Below are 20,801 nucleotides of genomic sequence, written 5' to 3'. Positions count from 1 at the left end.
ATCATCTAGACTGAGAAGTTCCGATGTACTGACGTATTCAAGACTAGACACAGGAGAGCCAAACGCTGCTATGCCCTCTCCTCATGGTCGGAAAGGATGGAAGTCGACCAAACACAAATCCCATCCCCACACATTTAGTAGTAAGACCCACGGTTTAAATCCCTATTAATTAATTAGGACGTTTATTAATTAAGCTATTTATGTGTATGTTGTGTGGGCATCCGCATATCACGACACACAATTCCAAAAACTCTCAGGGGTCCGTTTTCTTCTTCCACCATGTGGGTTCTGTGGGTCAGATTTCTGAACAGTTCTTTAAATGGTGATCAATCAATACCACACCCGTGAGAACTATCAAAAAAACCCTTCAAGTTTGAGAGCATTTAACTCACTTCAGGAACCTGCAGTTGGAATTGTGGCACACACATGCCTACAGGTCTACCACTTGAAAGACTAAGTCGGGAGTTCTAGGATCGTCTGGGGAACATAGTGTGTATGTCAAGGGTAATCTACAGAATTTTCTGTGTATTAGACAAATCTAAGATAATTAGCTCTTGACTACTTTCCTTATTTTGAAAATGGTGGAGTGGTTAATACTATTTCACCGATTTGTTTTTTAACATTCTAACTTATTTTTGTTTATGTGTATATGTGCTTGTCTGTATATTAACCGTAGGTTTGCAGTACCTGTGGTGGCCAGAGAGGACTTTGGGGCCCCTGGAACTGGAGCCAGAGGTGGCTGTGAGTATCTGATGTGGGGCTAAAAATGGGATCCAAGTCGTCTGCAAAAGCAGCAAGTGCTACTAAAGTCTGACCAGCTCTCCAGCGCTTAAGATTTCCTTTTAACCTACTTTAATCCTGTTTCTTCGTACATTGAAAGCAAACGAAAATGGGATAATAGCTATATTTAATAAAAAGGAATCTAAAAATCAACCCTAGAAGTATGATTTACTGTGCCTGTCGTAAGCCTGAAAGATATAAAGTAAATTTTGTCATTTGAGAATATTTGCTATTTATTTATTAAGTATTAGTTGAATGCATACTGTGTATCAGAAAAGTGCTGTTCTCAAAATGTATAGACAGCTGATTCTCCTGGGGCTCACACCTTTAATCCCAGCACTCAGGAGGCAGAGGCGGGCAGATCTCTGAGTTCCAGCCCATCCTGGTCTACATGGGGAGTTCCAAGCCAGCTAAGGCTAAATAGTGGGCGTGCGCACGCACGCACGCACAGAGGCGCTGTTCAGATTATCTGCTTTTACGGAGGACACCAAGAACAATGATACTAGGAAGATGGCAGAGCGTCGTGACATCAAGGAAGGAAGAAAGGGTGTCGCCGAGCATGTGTTAACACCTAAAGATAAGCCCTTGAACTGTGAAGATCCACTAGGTGGGAGGGACCCATGCCACAGGAATGAGAGTACTCTGGCAGTCATGGATATGTTCGGTTGGGTAGGCATCAAGGATAGGACCAATGACAGGGAGCAGGATGGGGCTTTGAAGTCATTAGCGCCAGAATCAGGAAGGTGAAAAGTCTGCTGCCCAAGCATGAAGACCCGAGTTTAGATTCCCTGCACCCACCTAAAAAGCCAGGCATGACAGCACGCAGTGCTAGGAGGATGGCCGGCAGGCAGAACCCCGGAGAAACCCCGTCTCAGAAACTCAGATGGGAGCTAGGGAATTGAGGAGATGGGGTTCGGAGAGAGCTCTGTGGCTCAGAGCCCTGGTTTTCTTCTAACGGACTCAGGTTCGAGTCAAAGCATCCACATGGTGGCTCACAGTCCATCAGGAACTTCCGGAGATTCTGACTTCCCTCTTCTAGCCTCGGAAGGCACATGCATGGTACACAGATATACGCGCGTGCAAAAACACTCATACACACAAATTAATTAAAAAAATAACGTGGGGTTGGGGATTTAGCTCAGTGGTAGAGCGCTTGCCTAGAAAGCGCAAGGCCCTGGGTTCGGTCCCCAGCTCCGAAAAAAAGAAAAAAGAAAAAAAAAAATAACGTGGAGAGTGACAGGGAGGACACCTGATGTCAACCTCTGAACCCAACACCATCATATATGTGTTCACACAGGCACATGTGTGTGCACACATGTGTACGGACCGTAGGCAAATAAAAATCACAGTGCTATAGTATATCTTTCTTGTCAAAGATATCACCTTAGGGGATTGGAGAGATGGCTCAGTAGTTAGGGTCCTTGTCGCTCTTGCATAGGGCTATTTTATTCCTGACACCCACTTGGCCGCTCACCACTAACAGCTAGCTGTAACTTCAGTTCCAGGGGATCTGACGCCCACTTCTGGCCTTGACAGACACATACATGATGAAGAGGCATACATGTAGGCCAAACATCCATATACATAAATTTTAAAAAAATATATATGTAATTTGTCTGGTGTGGTGGAGCACACCATAATCCCAGCATTCAGGAGGCTAGGGTGGGAAATTTTTGAGTTCTGAACCATATAACAAAACTCTCTCTAAAACGCATGCACATCTAAAGCAAATCCGAGCAGGAGGCCAAACAACACCCCCACAGCCATCTTAAGAATTCTCTCGTTAGACTCTAATTCAGGATTACCAAGGGAGACTTGGAGCACTATCTCCCAAAGAATACAAGAAATACTTACAATGACCTCTAGACCTTTAAATTGCCCAGTTTAAAGACTTAAGACTGAAGAACCAACCCTGGGGTTACTGCCAAAAGGAACTCACCACAGTTCTAGGGCGTGGCTTCCTAACCCTGCCCAAGTTGGCTTTGTGACTATAATCAAATGCACTGTATTGTGTGATTTCTTCCCACCGGATACCTCAGACAAAAACAGAACACTGAGAAAAGGTAATAGATGAGTCTTTAACAATCTATGTGCATAGAATTTTCATTTATTTACGATCTGTATGCACAAAATTTTATTTACTTTTAGTGATATGCGTGTGTGTGTGTGTGTGTGTGTGTGTGTGAGAGAGAGAGAGAGAGAGAGAGAGAGAGAGAGAGAGAGAGAGAGAGAAAGAGACTGTGTGGATCTCTGCATGTGAGGACAGGTGCCTGTGGAGGTGAGAGAGCCACTGGACTGAGAAGGAGTTACAGGTAGTTTGTGAGCTGCTTGGTGTGAGTGTGAAAAATCAGGTCCTCTATAAGAGCAGCGAGTATTCTTAACCATTGAGCCGCCTCTCCAGGCCTCACAAAAAGGTTCTTCGTTCTGTTTTGTTACCTCAGATTGCACGTCTGCCTACAAAGAACTGCCTGGCTGCCAGTTTTGTTGAGAAGGAGAAAGGTAAAGAGACACCCTTTCTGCAGTGAATTCCAGAACAAAGATCTGGGGCCTGTTCAAGTCATCCTAGCTGGCGACGCGGTTTCCTATCAAGAAATCTTAGAAAGTCAAATGGCATCTGCGAGTTAATCAGCAGCAGTGAGATCAGTTATGAGCAGGTGCTGTGTCACCTTGAAGCGGGATGGGCAGATTCTTCTGACGCCAGAACACCGGAAGTTTCCAGGAGTGGCAGGACATCCGGCTGTTGTTATTCTTGGCCCTGCCCAGTGCAAGCATAGAAAAGGCAGCTCGCTTATTAGGGGTATAAATAAAGGCTCAATTACCTCTTGCCGTGCTCAGGTGGCCAAAAACATTAATTAGGAGTCTGCTGTTCTGAGCTTGCAACTGCAACTGAACCCCTTAGGAACTTCCGGTCTTGCCTACGGCTGACCCCGGAGTCCTTTGACTCAGCCTATATGAGAGCGTCCCTGTCCCAGCTTGAAGAGAGTCACTCTCCTTTTTGACTCTTTTCCTGGGAGATTCAAGGAATGGTGTGTATTGAGTGAAAGTTGTATGCATTTGTGCTTGTTTGTGTAAATGCCCCTGAGATCTGCGTGTGCTCTTAATGTCAAATCACAACACACTGTAGAATTAGGAATGCTGACCTCCTAGGCCCTGGGGGAATCCTGGGTACTGCTAGGGTTCCTTACTGTTATTTTGTAGTTGAAAACTCTTTTAAATAAACAACATGTACCTTATGACAAAATCAAGTATCGCAAAAGTGGGCAGGAAGATCTCAGTCTCTTTATCCCTCTGTTTCTGTTTTCTTTGAGTCCCTTCTGAAAGTATTTTGTTCTCTGGTCTTAAAAGGCACATTTTCTGCTTTTCTCTTTCCTCTTCTTTCTTTCTTTCTCTCTTTCTCTCTTTCTTTATTTCTCTCTTTCTTTCTTTCTTTCTTTCTTTGTTTTTTTTTTTTTGTTTGTTTGTTTTTTGTTTGTTTGATTTGGTTTGGAGTTTTTTTCAGAGTTTTGAGACAGGGTTTCTTCACTCTTGTAGTTCGGGTTAGACTCGAACTCACTATGCACAGGAGGCCACCTCTGACTTGAGAATAGTAATCTACTTGGCTTCCCAGGTGCTGGATTACAGGTCTGAGCCCCCGCGCCCCAGCTCCTCTTTCAGATAAAAGTGAAAACATCCTCCACCTGCTGTTCTGAACCTTGTCAGATTTTTTAATTTATTAAAGTTCTCCAAGAGGTTTCAAAGCAAAGTCTTTAGTAAGAGTCACTAATAAAGGCCTCCCCTCTGTTCCCCAGGAAAAGCACTACAGAGACGTGTATTAAAAATACTTTATAAGCCAGGCTTGTTTGTGCATGTTTGTAATTCTGGTACTTGGGAGGTAGGCGCAGGATAATCAGGAGTTTAGAGTCGTCCTTCTTCGCTATGGAGTGTGTGTGAGGCCTCCTGAGTTACAAGGAACCCTGTCTCAAACAACGAACAAAGAAGCATCATTTACAAACAACTTCATTAACTCTCCGAAATCCACGGTGTAGATAAATCTATTCAAAAGCCCTTGACCTTGGGGCTTCATGCATGGATATTTGATACTTCCAGATAAAATAAAGCATTCTCTATTAAATCTGAATTTCAGATAACAAGTGATGTTTTAGTCTAGTCGTGTGGCACATGACAGTGTCATGGGTAACCACAGGTTGTGTGTATGATGGTGGTATCCGTAGGGCGTTTCTCAGAATGCGCCCTCACTATTCGCTGACGGTTGTTTAAGTCCACTCTATACAATGCTTCCCATTTCTGAACCTTGAATTCCAGTGGTAGCTCTGTGGTTTTTAGCTGCTAGATGTGAGAACCGTGAGGAAAATGTTTATTCACAGGGAGTTATTCCAACCAACATTCCCTAGGACGCCTTGTATTAGAGATGATCTAGGTGACATATAATAAACGACCGACTCCCTCAGAAATATCTAAGATCTGAGTTATATTGGTTTTGAAATGAGAATCAGAATCTCAGCTAAAATGGCTGGGAACTCGACCCAGTAGCAGATTGCTTTCCTGTTGTGTATAAGGTCCTAGGGTTGAGCCCCAGCCAAAAACCCTAATTCAGTTTGAATAGAGGACATGTGAATTGTGGATGAGGAGTGATACCTCCCCATGCCACTCCCCCCACCCCCAGAACATCCTCTCTCATTCCAACCAGGGCAGCTATATGGGGCCTTGTGCTCCCTAAAGAGAACAACTCATGCCAAGTTACAGGTAGAACAAACAAATAAAGCGTATTTATAGATGAGAAAGCAAGCATGAAAATTAAATCAACTCTCCGGAGTGGAGGGAGGATTGGTTTGAGTGTCAGGTTCTGGTGTGCCATCCCTCCTCCCCTGTCTGCCATCCCCCCTCCCCTGTCTGCCATCCCCCCTCCCCTGTCTGCCATCCCCCCCTCCCCTGTCTGCCATCCCCCCTCCCCTGTCTGCCATCCCCCCTCCCCTGTCTGCCACCATCCCCCCTCCCCTGTCTGCCATCCCCCCTCCCCTGTCTGCCATCCCCCCCTCCCCTGTCTGCCATCCCCCCTCCCCTGTCTGCCATCCCCCCTCCCCTGTCTGCCATCCCCCCTCCCCTGTCTGCCATCCCCCCTCCCCTGTCTGCCATCCCCCCTCCCCTGTCTGCCATCCCCCCTCCCCTGTCTGCCATCCCCCCTCCCCTGTCTGCCATCCCCCCTCCCCTGTCTGCCATCCCCCCTCCCCTGTCTGCCATCCCCCCTCCCCTGTCTGCCATTCATCCTCCCTTTCCCCCTTCTCGGGATGGTTTGGGATGGTGTCCTTTGTGGAACAGGCAGATGCTTTCTCAGTGAGGGATTCACTGCCCTTGAAGTTGGGAAGTTTACTAGGGGAAAGGGCAGTGGTCCCTTGCACCTGCTGGGGATGGAGTTGAACTGCGACTTCAAGATCAGAGCACCGTCCTTTCTCCTATCTGGCCTTGGCTATCTATCCAGTGACGTCTCACTACCTTCTGCACTATCCTTGACTGCTCTGTCTTAACCCTAACTTTCATTTTAGCTCTAATGCTTGTTTTCAGTACACTACATCGTTATTGTCCACTAAAGAAATGATCAGGTATCTACTTAAGTGGTCTAAGATTTTGACAAGAAGGATGCACTATTGTGATGTATGTATTTTGGGTTTATTTTAGTTTATGTGTATGAGTGTTTTACTTCATGCATGCAGTGCCCAGAGAAGCCAGAGTGTATCAGAGTCCCTGGGGCTAGAGTTACTGGCACTTGTGAGTGGTCACAAAGGTGATGAGAAGAGACTTGAGATCTCCTGAAGAGTGTGTTCTTAACCAGAACCATCTCCCAAGCTCCTCGATTCATGATCTTAAGTAAATTAATAATATGTGATCAAATGACAATTAATCACAGATGTTAGAACACTAGTAAGAAGCAAGGATTGAACTGGACCTGGTGGTCCGTCCAGTGATTGGAGTAATCACAGTACTCCTTGGGCAGCAAGATCTGGAGTTCAAAGTCAGCCTAGGTGACTTGAAATCCTTTCTCTCTCTCTCTCTCTCTCTCTCTCTCTCTCTCTCTCTCTCTCTCACACACACACACACACACACACACACACACAGAAATGAAAATATGAAAGAGAAGCATGGGCTATCATAATGTAAAGAAAGATTCTGTTAGAATTGAAAGAAAATTGTAGTCTCTCAGAGCTGCTAGAGTCTGAATGTATCTCATGTTTGTGTTGGAAACAGGATCCTCCATTCAATAAGTGGGAGGCAATTAGTCATTAGGACTCTTCGCTTATGAGTGAATTAATATCACTAACAAAGGAATGGGGTAGTTAGTATGAGGGTGGGTTTGTTATTTAAATGAGTTTGGCCTCCTTCTGATCTCTTGCTTTCTACCATCCTGACACAGATGGCATAGCAAGAAGTCCTTTCCTATAGAACTGTGAGAGAGAAAAAATCGAATCTTTATAATTTCCCAGTCAGGGCTACTCTGTTAGAGCACCACAAACACCCAAGATGGAAAATTAGCAGGAATCGTGGCTATTTGTATACCAAGTGCTCTAAAGGGAAGAAGTAGCTTGGATCAGGCAATGGATGGATGCTGGGCAGATTGGAGGCGTACGTCAGAGAGGTCCAGTCATGAATGGATAGTTGAGGGTGATTCTCTTGAAGGCTGAGAAGCCATCTGTAGGGAAAGCCTGGGACTTAAGGAGCCCATTTAAGTGGCTGTGGAAATATGAGCAGTAATGGCTACCCTAGTGAGGCTTTAGATTGCATTGAGGAAAAGGAATTGAAAACTGGAGCTTGGAAGCTAGAGTGACAGACAGCTCGATGTTTAAGAGCATTGGATGCTTTTTTCCCCCCAGAGGAGCCATATGATGGCTCACAACCCTTTGTAACTACAGCGTTGGGGATCCAACCCCCTTGTTTGGCCTCTGGGGCATGGCACACATGTAGTAGAGTAGTAGCAGTCATATACTCAGGAAACACACACACATACACACACATAAACACACATATACACATACACACATGCATACACACATATACACACACATGCACACATACACACACATGCATACACACACAAATATAATAAAACACTCAAGACCATCCTTGTTACACAGTAAAGGACACGGTAGAAGCCCATTTATTTCCTGGATTTTAGGAAAGCAGAATCGGGAGCAGTGAGCTAGGACATCTAACCCAGGAAATCGCTAAGCAACACAATACTGAAGAGCTGCAGGGCTGCGTCTCACCACCCACAGCAGGATGAGAGTGGAAAAGAAATGATTTAAGGATGAGATTTATATACCAGGCACATATTCTTAATCCCAGCGTTTTCAAGGAGGAGAATGAGGTGGAGGCTGGAGGCTCTTGAGTTCAAGGCCAGTCTGAGACAGTGAGTGACTATCTCTAAAGAGTTGGTGGGCTGGGGAGGGCGGGGGGGAACGAGGGCTGCTAGGGATATACTTAAATGGTGGAGTGGCATTTGCCTGGCATGTGCAAGGTGGGGTTTAATGCTCCACCCAAAAGAAGGTATTTATAATCTTACGGGAAGCAGGGCAGAGAGGTTTGGACAGTTCTTAACCTGGTCACGTGTCTTACTTTGTTTTCTGTGGCTGGAACTGAATACCACAGGTTAAGTCAGAAGCCTGTTGGTTTTTCCGCTCTGGTAGCCGGGAAGTTCAAGACAGGAGCAGCCACATCTAATGAGGCCCTTCCTGCCAGTGTTGACTGCTGCAGAGTCCCAAGGCCATTCAGGGCATGGCATGGTAAGACAAGCAAGTTTGTTTACTTGGATTTTCTCCTCCCCCTCCCCCTCCCCTACCTTCCCTCTCCCCCTCCTCCTCATTTTCCTTCCTTTTTTAAAAATCACATTTATTTTATGTGTTTATACGTGTGTAAGTGGGCGCTGAGGCATGAGAGTGGAGGTCAAAGGTCAATTTTATTTTTTTCTGTTTCTACGTTGTGAGTTCTTGGAATTGAACGGTTATCAGACTTAACCCTGCGCCATCACAGTAGCTTGCTCTTCTTAAAAAGTCACTAATACAGTCATGGGAGTGTGTGTGTGTGAGTGTGCGTGTGTGTGCATGTGCGTGTGTGTGTGTGTGTGTGTGTATCTGTCTTGTGTGTGCGTGTGTCTGTGTGCGTGTGCGTGTGTGTGTGTGGGTGTGTGTCTGTGTGTGTGTGTGTGTCCTTATAATCTCATTGAGCCCCAATTACCTCCAAAGATGCCACCTTCAAATACAACAATTGAATTAAATTTTCATCCTCTGAGTACAATGGAGATTGCATTTCAACTTGAACTGTGATGAGGCATTCAAACCACAGCACCATGTAAACAAGTTTTTAAAAGCTGTCGTTTAGTAGAGATCATGAAGTATGTGGTCGAGTGACCATTCACTGGAAATTGCAATGAGTAGAAAAAAGCCAGGTTCTATTCAAGGCAGTGAGAGATCGACCCTTACCATTTTGGAGGTCTTTCGACCTGCTCCTCCTATTCCCGGCCCAGAGCATCAGTCAGGGAGGATGGTTTGTCAGGCTGGGGTGAGCTAGGACCCTCTTAGGACTCTCTTCTATGCATTCCAGTGCAGTGCTCCTCAGCTTCCTCAGCTTCCTCAGCTAGGGAGGGGTCAGGCAGGCCCTAGTATAGCTCTTGCCACTGTTCTAAAAGACACAGAGGTGAGCGGAGACTCGGCAGAGTTCACAAGGCATGAACTCTGCAGACCTGCATACTGCAAGAGCTGTAGAGCTATGATGGCATCCACTTAGATTTCAAAGAATGCCACAGACAGCCTGGAGTCCCAGGTAGAGACTTGTCACAGGTGTCGAGCTCCTGCTGAAAGCCCTTAGAGCGGCAGTGTCCAGTGGAGACGGGAACCATTCACCGTGTCACAGTGAATTCTATCCCCTGAGTATACCAGCCATCGTTGTCATCAGAACAGCTGAGATTACTCACAGGAGACCCCTGAGATCCGCCATGACTGCTGACTTTCCTCAGAAGAGAGGAAGGGTTGAGGAGGGACACTGGACCCTCATCTGAGATTCTGGAAGCTCCCTCTGTGCTCCCAGACATTTATATGTTTTTCTGTCCAAATTACACATGGCCTAGTGGGGTCAGAAGGTGTCGGGACATACGGATGATGGATTGGCAGTGGGAGCCAGGGAGACACGGAGGGGATGTCTCTATACTGCTGTAGCTGGTTAAGATGTTTTAGTGTGACTAGCACTAGTTTAACTAGTTTTAACCAGCGGGGGTGGGTAGCCAGTCCTGTAAGCAGTAACTCCTCACCCATGCCCTGTGAGGGTTCACCAAGTTGGGCTTTGGTGGAATCAGACACTGGTTTGTCTTGTCATTGGGTTTTATAAGGAGGAGTAGGTGTTTGTTTACATTTCCCCAGGGAAAAAATGCTGGCACCAGGCCATCCATGTGAAACGCCAGCCTGGGAATCCTACAGGTGGAGAACATGAACCCATGAGAGCTGATGAACAGGCCAGGCTGAACTAGGCCTTAGGAACAAAGTCCTTGGCAGCCATCCTGCGTGCTCAGCATGTGGAACATGGAATTAGAAGGAATCCCTCACCCCCAGCTTTAAGACTCATTGAAGGGCCAGTGGGATGGCCCAGTGGATAGGGGCACTTTCTGCAGAAGCCCGACAACCTGAGCTTAATCCCTGGGACCCACATAAAGGTGTAAGGAGAGATCTGACCCCATGTAGTTGTCTTCTGACTTCTGCATGCAGGCTATAGCATGTTTACCCACACACATCAAACACTCACACACACATTAATTAATAAATAAAACTCAAAATGTAAGAGAGACTGACCGGCATCTTCCATGTCGAGCTTTGGGTAGGCTAGACTCTGTTAGTCCGTTTCCTGCCTGCCCTCCCTTTCTGAGAGAGAGTCTGTCTTGTCCTTAGCTCAGCAGATTACTTTGGTGTCTTCCTGTGTTGATTTCATACGATCACAGTTGGAGGAGAATCTGCCTTAGAATAAATCGCACGGCCTGAACATGATTTTGGGGGCCAGAATGTTATTGTTTAATGTTCCTCAAAGTTTCTGTTAGAAAGTTAGACACTTAATTCCAAGGCAGGTGTTGCTGTTCGTGCCCGCAATCCTAGCACTCGGAATGCACGGGGCCTACCAAGAGTTTGGAGCCATCTTGGTTTACATAGTGAGTTCCAGGCCACCCTGCGCTACAGGGTGAGGCTTTGTAGGAAAGAAGAAAGAAAGACAATAATTCCTGTAGGGAGAATCTCTTAGGGACTGTGTGGAACCCTCACTTGTCAATAAGAAGTTGATGGCCTGTTAGCTGAGGCAGGAACTAGAAGGTGAGACATTCTAGGTGACTTTCCCAAGATTCTGGGAAAGAGTAGAGATCTGGAGATTTTGCTCTGGACTCTGGGGAAGGTGGACACATGAAATCAAGGAGATGTGACAGACATAGATTAGAATAAATGGGTTATATTAGTTACGAGGTAGGCAAGAAGCCAGTCAAAGCCTATGGTCTGGGCATTCAATCATAAATAATTAAGTCTCAGAGTCGTTATTCTGGGAACAAAGAGACTGGGTAGAAAGGCTTGATACAAATTCCTAGTACACTAGTGCTGGTCTCAGGTAGCCCAGGCTGGCTTCCAGCTACGTGGCTGAGCCTGACCTTGAACACCTGATCCTCTTGCCTTTGCCTCTCAAGTGCTGAGACTGCAGGTATATGTGACTATAGCCAGCTCTGACTGGATTTCCTAAAAATGAACACTGAGATCTACGTGTTGTTTTTGCAAATTGATATTCATATCTTAAAATTTGTCAATACAGATTATCATCAAACGAGCCAACAGGTAGGAGAAACCATTGGAGTATTTTCGTTACTAACTGGTGGAGGAGCTGAAGAGATGGCTCGATGTTTACAAGTACCTAGTGCTCCTGCAGAGGTTCCAGGTTTGGTACTCAGCACCCACTCAGAGCCACACCTGGAACTGCCTCTAACTCCAGCTTCAGGAGACTGAATTGCCACCTTGTGACCTCCAAAAGTACCAAGTGCATACATACATACAAGCAAGCATACATGTTACGTACACACAAGCAAGCATACATGTTACGTACATACAAGCAAGCATACATGTTACATACAAGCAAGCATACATGTTACACACATACAAGCAGGCATGCATGTTACATACACACAAGCAAGCATACATGTTACATACACACAAGCAAGCATACATGTTACATACACACAAGCAAGCATACATGTTACATACATACAAGCAAACATACATGTTACATACATACAAGCAAGCGTACATGTTACACACATACAAGCAAGCGTACATGTTACACACATACAAGCAAGCGTACGTGTTACATACATACAAGCAAGCGTACATGTTACATACACACAAGCAAGCATACATGTTACATACACACAAGCAAGCATACATGTCAGATAAAGTGAATCTTTTAAAAAAACATCCAACTTGTATAATTTTAAACTACTTTACGAAACTATTGTAAGTGTCCAAAAATGGTAATATCTATTCAGGAGAGAATGAACATAAATATTTAATTTTTAAATTTTCTAAAGGTTATTTATTCTATTTTATATGTATTCATGTTTTGCTTACATGTAAGTATGTGCATGCCTGGTGCCCAGAGGCCAGAAGATATTTGGTCCCTTGGAACTAGACTTACTAATGTTATAAACTGCTGTGTGGGTACTGAGAACTGAACTGAACCAACTTTACCTGCAAGAATGCCTAATGCTTTTAGCCTCCTACTGAACTGTTTTTAAAACTGCACATTCTGTCATAGTATAGTCAAAAATGATAGACAATTCATCATAGATGTGTAGAAGCAAGTCACCTTTTTAGATAGATATAGTCATTTTGATTTATATAATTCTGTTCATTCTTTCTACCTTCCTTCCTTCCCTCCCTCCCTCCCTCCTTCCTTCCTTCCGTTCATTTCATTTATTTGAGACAAGGTCTCCCTGCATCACCCTGGCTAGCCTGGAACTTACTGTGTAGATCAGGCTGGCCTTGAACTTTCAATGATCCCACGGTAATTCTCTTGCCTCTGCCTCCTGAGTGCTGGGACGGCACATGTACATCACCACGCAGGTACGGTTTTTTTCTTTTTGCAAAGTTTCATTAGGATCATTACAGGAGATGTTTTAACTGCATTTAATAATGGAAAATAGAATTTCCAGAAAGCAAAACATAGCCTGTCTATGCACCTTACTCTCTTTCTTCCCGTTTTTCTCCTTTCTCTAGGGAACCACCTTAAGCCATGCCCTTGAAGTTTGGATGTCTTCCAGTTCTAGCAATAACAGACAGTAGTGATGACTATTAACTAGCTACTGCCGTTCTTCCCTTGGCTGGCATGGAATCAGGGGCCTAGTAAGATTCTTCTTGTGAGTGCTCCATTGTGAGCTTTTGACATTCTTCCTGATAAAGTTTTAGCTTGATTTTCTGGCCTACTGACAGACAGGAATCTCTGTCACCGCCTCAGTAGGGTTTTGTTCATTAATCTAAACAGGGTCTGCTGCAGCTCAAGCTGGCCTCAAGCTCCTTGGGAGCCGAGGAGGACTTTGAACTTCTGATGCTCCAACTTCTGCTTCCGGAGTTGGGTAACTATAGGTGCATTCCATCCTGCACACTTAAGAAGTTTTCAGTTCTAGAAGACAGCCTGAGTATTTCTAATGAGAAGAGGTCAGTTGCTCCTTGCACTGTTTACACTTTGGGTGGTAGGAATGGTGTATGATATTCATTTGGGATGGGGCATTGACACATACATACTAAAGGCGGCTTCCCATACTCCAGACACCAAGTTGACTGAGGTTTTGTTTCTTCCTTGCAACCAAGGGACTGGAGGTTGGAGTGCTTGAACTAGTGAATTATTACATATTCACAATGCAGCCACTGAACAACTGTGCTTTACACACAACTTTTTAAAAAGCCACAATTTATTCAATGAAATTAGAAACTGGAAAGGGCAGGAGATCAATGTTTACGATGTGCTGGGATCACAGGGGAGAGTTACTTTGTGTTAGTTGGAAAGAAAAACTTTAGAAGCCTACTCAGTGAAAACAGAACTTATAAGAGAGGCTTGTGTTTGAATAAATGTGTGATAAAAGAAAAAACCCACAACAGTTCAATGGTTGGTTATGGACTGGAGTTCAAAATAAAACTGCATTCAAAGTGTTCCCCATATTGGGAAGGAAACAGTCTGTCAAGGTGTTGGCATCTCAGCCCTTCAGAGGCAGAGGCAGGATAACCAGGGGTTCAAGCCTTAATTAAAAACACACTCCCTCAGAAGTGTTTTTCATAATGAGAAAGAAACAGTGTATCAAACTGCAGTGGCCCACCAGCCCTTGCGAGACTGAGGCAAGAGGATCATGAGTTCAAGACAGCCTGGTCCACTTTTTGGATGTCATTATGGCCTGTATAAGACTTCTTTTCTTTTCTTTTTTAGAAAGAAAGAATTAAAGAAAGAGAGAAGAGAAGGAGGGTAGGAAGAAAGGACAGAGTAAAAATGATTAAAATTGTAAAAGTGCCTTTGTAGTAACGTTTTTACAGTTTACTCATTGGAGTAAATATGTAATTTTCCCCTTGATTCTTAGTGTCACTTAGCTTCAAAATGCTGCAGTACGAAATAGGAACCATGATTTGGTTCCCTGCCAGTAGGTTAAGTAGCACAAAGATACTGTTGACAGGAGTTTTGTAAAGTTTAGGCTTCAGGTAGAGCAGGGACCCCATCCAGAGCATTCAGAGTAGATGATGCCCTTGCTATACTAAAAATATTCACAATCGGGAGTTGGATTATGAATATGTTAATTTAACTACTTAACAATGACGATGAAAAATTCCAAATAGCTTAACTGGTGTGATGTCTATTCCTGGTTGTTGACTTGACTCTATCTGGGGAACGACAACCCAGAATTGGGAGGGGATCCCTCACCTGGGATCCAGATCTTGAGGCTGGAAGACACAAGTTTCTGATCTTGGCATGGAGAGCTTGCGGCAAAGTGGCCATGAAAAGCTTAGGCCCAGGCAAGGTAGTAGTACAGGCCTTTAATCTCAGGAGACTGAGGCAAGGAGATCTCTGAGTTCAAGGTCAGCCTGGGACAAAGCAAGTCCCAGGTACAGGCATGGTGGTACACACCTTTAATCTGGGCCACACCTTCTGCTGGAGGCCTCCATAAGGACACTAGAAGGAGGAAGAGTCACTCTTCACCTGCTTGCACTTATTTTCCAGCACATCTGTTGAAACCTATTTCTACAAAAGACCAGCTTAAACAATTAACCCTGTGGGACTGAGCAATTACTAGACTCTTGGACTTCCCATCCACAGCTGCTATTGTTGGGTTAGTTGGTCATCACAGTAAATTCCCTTAACATATGGAGACATCCCATAAGTCCTGTGACTCTAGAGAACCCTGACTAATGCAGCCTGCTATGCTGGGCTGCTGGGATAGCTCAGCAGGCAAAGGTGACAGCTGTGCAAGTCTGCAGGTGTGCCATTGATCCATGGGCCGCATGCAGAGGGGAAAGAGCTGACTCTACAGTTGTCCTCTCACCTCCACGTGCACAATGGAGCACGCACCGCCCACTTCCCCTCATGTACACTGTGGTGGTTTGAATAGGATTGGCCCAGGGACTGGCAGTATTAGGAGGTGTGGCCATGTTGGTCATTGTGAGTGTGGGCTTTAAGAGCCTCGTTCTAGCTGCCTGGAAGCCAGGCTTCTCCTAGCAGCCTTCAGATGAAGATGTAGAACTCTCAGCTCTGCCTGCACCATGCCTGCCTAGACACGGCCATGCTCCCATATTGATAATGGACTGATCCTCTGAACCTGTAAGTCAGCCCCAATTAAATGTCCTCCTTATAAGAGTTGCCTTGGTCATGGTGTCTCTTCACAGCAGTAAAACCCTAACTAAGACGCACACTTAACACACGACAATAATAAAACCCAAAACACCCCCAACAAAACCTCTGCGATATAGCATTTGACTGCATTACTCTTTGTGTGTGTGTGTGTGTGTGTGTGTGTGTGTGTGTGTGTGGTGTAGTGTGTAAAACACCTTGTATGGCTAAATGTCAACTATTTTAGAGACAGGGATATATAGAGTATATGTTTTGAATTTTGATTAATATTAGAATTTAAAACAAAATATAATAGACACATTTATTTTTATATTGTAAGAACTTGCTCTTATTTTTGTGGTGCCCAAGACGTTCAGCATGACAGACAAAGCTGCAGTAGTTAAAACTGATGATGTAACTAAGAAGAATTAGACCATGTGGCACAGGTGTGGCCAGCTGCTCGGGTTGTAGCTAATTCAATTCTAGGGTCTTGCAGTCTGTTTTGTTGTTGGTGGTGGTGGTGTTTTTCCAGAAGTGGGAATTGAACTCCAAGCAAGGACCCATCCATGCCAAGCAAGTGCTCTACCCATATCCTCAGCTCAAAATCCGTTTTCACTTTTAAGACAATAAGTTGTTTAAATTTTGAAGTCATATTCAGAAGTTTTAGGGAAAACAATGACTCAGCTTGGAGACAGAACGTTATGCTTTATTGGGGAATTTTGTAGACAGTATAGCTTTAATGTGACCAATAATGGCCTAATTTACTTTTGTTTGAGACATGGCATGCGTAGCCCTGTCTGTCCTGGAACACCACATGTAGATCTGGTTGCCCTTGAACTCAGAGATTCACCTGCCTCTTCCTCTAGAGGTGTAGTTTTAGTTTGAATTATGGCCCCTATGTCTTTCTTACATGCCAGAGCTTCGGTAAGCTACATCTTAGCACTGGAATAGCTCTAAATGAGACAGCCATTTATTAAGTATGTCCCACTACTAATTAGTTTAACCAGTGATTGCTACATAAATTCATATTATCTAGAAAGTGAGAGTGAGACCGGAGAGGTGATTAGCACTGTTAGAAGACATACTTTGAAAGAGGCAGGCCTGTTTGAAACAGAGAAATATAGAAAAATATTGGAAAGAAATTATTGCTTCGGATAACATTCTCTCTCACCTGGTCCCTCCCCTCCTCTCCAACCTCTGCACACTCTGTAACCCAGGCTAGCCTCCAACTCCTGTAGTTACGCCTTAGCCTCGCTGGAGCACTAAAATTACAGGTATGCGTCACCACACCTGGCTTCAGAGACGTTCAAAGAGCATTTTCGAAAACCGGCTTTAACCTAATTAGAAGAGAGTATTCGTTTGCTCAGCCTACCTCAGAAAAGGACAGCAAAGAATTTGGTGAGTGGTGGCTAGACTGCCTGCAGAGCTCTGGCTACTTGCCTGGACTTCAGCGGGAAGCAGAACTAGGCAAACAGGAAGGTTGGGGCGGAAGAAGCTGGAACACCTGTGCCTGTCCTGTAGGGGAGGAGTTTCAATGCTGATAAGAAGTCTGTTGATGGGATGGGGTGGGGGCTTGAAGCATTCAGTTGTCATGACTCACTGAAGAGTACTCTACTAGTTATAGAATGAAAATGTGTGTGTGTGTGTGTGTGTGTGTGTGTGTGTGTGTGTGTGTGTGTGTGTAGCGACAAGCAATTAATACTAAAGCATATGCTAGGGAGTTACTGAGCATACTGTACTGGGTATCTAGTAGCACCAGCCAAACTTGGTGACTGCCAGTGGAGGCAGGCTGGGGAAATAACTCAGCAGAGATAAAATCAAGCGGTGGTCTGCGTCCAAGATTCCTATCGGAGGCAAAAGATGCCCCAGGCTCTGAACAGGTTGTTTTGCACAGTGAGGGAGAGACCGGCCCCTGGAGGTGCCCAGCAACCTAGAATTCGGGCAAGCTCAGTGTCTCACCTCCTGCAGGTGTCAGTCGGGTTCGCTTTACACCAAGTCTTTTACCATGGCAACGTCCCCAAAAGATTACTGGGTCGTCTGCCTCTTAAAAAAAAAAAAAAAGATTTCCCTTACAATCAAATCAAAATGCTCTATTAAAACAGACACGTCGTGTGACACGTTGCATTCACATTGGACGTTTGACCTTTACACACGTTTGTGATTCCCGAAGATCAGAGGCTGAAGCGCCAAGCCTGGAAGGAGAAGTACCTTAACAAGAAAGGTTTTTAACTGAACACACGCTCACACCCCTCTGCTCAAACGTCTGGAGAGATTTTCTTTGTCAGTGGTCGGCAGGGGACCGCTGACGTGTGGGGTCGCCTTTGAGGGGTCTCAGAGCAAGGCAGGGGCAGTGGGCGTCCTCCTTCGCTCTCCATCTTGGAGTGGGAGTCTGAGTGCGGCTTTCCCTGAGCCCCGCGGCCAGAGCGGACACCGCCGAGGGTCGGAGGAGTGCGGGAAGAGCAGCTTCGAGGGGACCCCGCCAGCCCCCGCGCGCGCGAGTGCGGGCCCGCCCCGATCCCAGGGTGCACCGCGGCCCGCCCCCTCCCCGCCGTCCCGCCTCCCCTCGGCCCCGGCCCCCTCCCTCCCCGCTGCCGGGAGGCGGGGACGCGGCGGCAGCTCGCTTCAGTCGTGTCTCTCTCACTCACTGGGGAACCCGGTGGTGGCGGCAGCTTTCGAGGCAGACACTTGCCGGCCCGGTCCTGAGAAGGGAAAGTCGGGGCGAGCGGACAGCGGGAGCAGCCTGCCGGCGCCAGTCGCCTTAGGTTCCGCCATGAGCTGGGGCACCGAGCTGTGGGTGAGTGTGAAGAGCCGAGAGGCTCGCGCCGTCGGCGGCGGGAGCCCCGGGGTTGGCGCGGCGCGGGGTTCCGCGCCTCTTTGTGCCGCGAGAGCCCGCTCGACTGCGGGGAGGCGACGGGGCGGCTGCTCTGTACTCCCTCCAAGGGGCCGGGCCGCAACCCTAGACGGCCGCCACGGTCCCCTCTCCCGCCTCCGCCTGACTTTGCAGACGGGCGCCCGGCCCCGCGCCGCGCCTTTGTACCCCGCGCCCGACGGCGGGGGAGGGAGCTATTGTCCCGAAGGGGCGCCGCTCGGATCCCCGCGCCGCGCGCCTGGGCGACGCCCCAGTTCCAGGTAGGGGGAGCCGGGCGGCTTTGTTCCCTGCCCGGCCTCGGGCCAGCCAGGCCCAACCCACACGCCCATTTCCCTCTCTTGCTGCCTCCTTGCTCCGGACCGAGGGCGCCCGCGACTCGGCGCCGGCCAGCTCCGGTTGCAGGCTCTTTGGGCTGGCGGGTCTGCATTTGTGACCCGAATTAGGTAGAGGGATCGAGGAAGGGACGCTCATTTTGCCGAAAGGAGCGCGCGGCTTGCGGATTGCTTGATTTCCCTCTCGTTCTTTATTCTCACCTCTCTCTCTCTCTCTCTCTCTCTCTCTCTCTCTCTCTCTCTCTCTCTCTCTCTCTCTCTCCGTGTGTGTGTGTGTGTGTGTGTGTGTGTGTGTGTGTGTGTGTGTGTGTGTGTGCGCCTGTCTGTCTGTCCGAGCCCCCCCTCCCCTTTTGGTCTTTCTTTCGTGCTTTTCCTGGGCGCTGGAGGCTACAGACAATACCCAATGCGCGACCAAGGTGCAGGCGGAGGGTTATAGGTCGGGGAATTCGCTCAGGACGCGGCCACCTGAGGGTGGAGGTGTGCAGGGCAGTGATTTCTCAGGTGCCGCCAGGAACCTTGGCGGCGTGGGGGCGCTGTCTCGAGCGCCGCCTAGCCTCTGCCACTCCCCTTTTTATCCCACCTGTGCATATTTTCCGTGCCTTTGTTTGGGAAAATCTCGGAAAATCTCTGTAGCGGGAGAGGAGGAACAAGTTTTGAGTATGTGCTCTAAACTGGGATTCGAAGCAGATCGTTTTAATCGGAAGGCCGAATGTTTTCTCTTTTCCCACGTGTTTTGTAGATTGGGAATTTTAGAAGCGACACTTAAAAGCTCATCTAGTCACCTACTTAACCCAGCCCCAGGAATCTGTCCTGTAACACTCTGCACAAGTGTTTGCCCAGTCTGCAAACATACCACCAAGACAAAATACCTCAGGAGCCTCTCCACTGATTGTTCTTATAATACTGAACGTCATTTGTAAACGAATCATGTAACATCAGTTAGATTTCCAGGCATTATTGGTCCTTTCCCGTTTGTTTTCGCGTTTGTTTGTTTGAGATAGTCTCACTATAAACATGACTGGCCTGGAACTCGACATGTAGACCATGCTGTGCTTAAACTCAGAGATCCACCTGACTCTCCCTCCAATTGCTGCTTCGATTAAGGTTCACCCCCTTTTATTTGTACATTTTATGATGCATTACAGTGTCATCAGTGAATGGAGATGGGTATAGTTTTATTTTCCATTTACAAAATTTATTATTTATCTATTTGGTGCTGGTGATCGAACCCAAGACCTCACACACACATACTAGACAGGAACACTGCCATCAAGTCTTACCTCTAGCCCCTTATTTTAAATTTTAAATCATGTATTTATTCGTGGCTGAATCTGGGTATATCTGGCAAAGGAGCCAGAAGAGGGCATCAGACCCCCTGGAGCTGTAGTTCAGACAGTTATGAGGCTAATCACGAATGCTGGGAACCAAACTCAGGTGCTCTGCAAAGGCAGCAAGTGCTCTTCTTAGCCATTGAACAAAGCATAAAACCTGATTGGACTTTGTAGTCTTTTAAAAACAGTTATTTTTTAGTCTGTGTGTGCATGTGTGTATGCATGTGCATGCATATGAATGGGTGCCTAAGGAGGTTAGGAGGACCCACGATTCTTTGAAGCTGGAGTTACAGGTGCTTTCGAGTTGTTGGATGTGGGTAATGGGATTTGAACCTAGGTTCTCTGCAAAAGCAGTTAAGTGTTCTTAACTGTTGAGCCATGTCCTCTAGTCCTTGTTTACAGCTTTGAATGAGAGATTGTGTTTTCCAGTAGGTTGCAGTATAATACAAACACCTATACTGTCTGTGGTCATTGGGAATTTGATGTTTGGAAAATTTGCATCAAAGTTTAAATATAGAAAACAGTTGTCACATTTTATCTTTAGGGTCACATGACTGTCCTAAAGGTTTAATTATTGAAAATTCATTTTAAGAAAAAATGTAATGATATATAATTACATGCTCA

At 46.3% G+C, this 20,801-nt stretch overlaps 1 protein-coding gene and 1 long non-coding RNA gene across 7 annotated transcripts in view; both read left to right on the top strand.

Moving 5' to 3' along the window:
* The first annotated feature begins 2,768 nt into the window (after nt 1-2,768).
* On the top strand, nt 2,769-4,897 carry LOC134485683 (uncharacterized). Its single transcript, XR_010063942.1, has 2 exons — nt 2,769-2,843; nt 3,222-4,897. It is a non-coding gene; the product is annotated as an uncharacterized LOC134485683 (long non-coding RNA).
* A 3,577-nt stretch (nt 4,898-8,474) lies between these two features.
* Fnbp1l (formin binding protein 1-like) overlaps nt 8,475-20,801 on the top strand; it is a 100,951-nt gene continuing 88,624 nt past the window's right edge. The window contains exon 1 of one of the 6 annotated variants that reach the window (XM_039102443.2): nt 8,475-8,552. In XM_039102443.2, the coding sequence (XP_038958371.1) occupies nt 8,490-8,552 (63 nt within the window). In that variant the 5' untranslated portion in view covers nt 8,475-8,489. Of the gene's footprint in view, nt 8,553-18,189; nt 18,440-18,584; nt 18,775-20,801 lie in introns of those variants that run through there. The other 5 variants (XM_063281952.1, XM_063281951.1, NM_001039609.2 and 2 more) reach the window with 5 other exon arrangements.

This window comes from Rattus norvegicus, chromosome 2 (genome assembly GCF_036323735.1).
Source record: "Rattus norvegicus strain BN/NHsdMcwi chromosome 2, GRCr8, whole genome shotgun sequence".
Lineage (NCBI taxonomy): Eukaryota > Metazoa > Chordata > Mammalia > Rodentia > Muridae > Rattus > Rattus norvegicus.
Note: the sequence above shows the minus strand (reverse complement) of the source record. Positions and strands in the feature narration are given on the sequence as shown.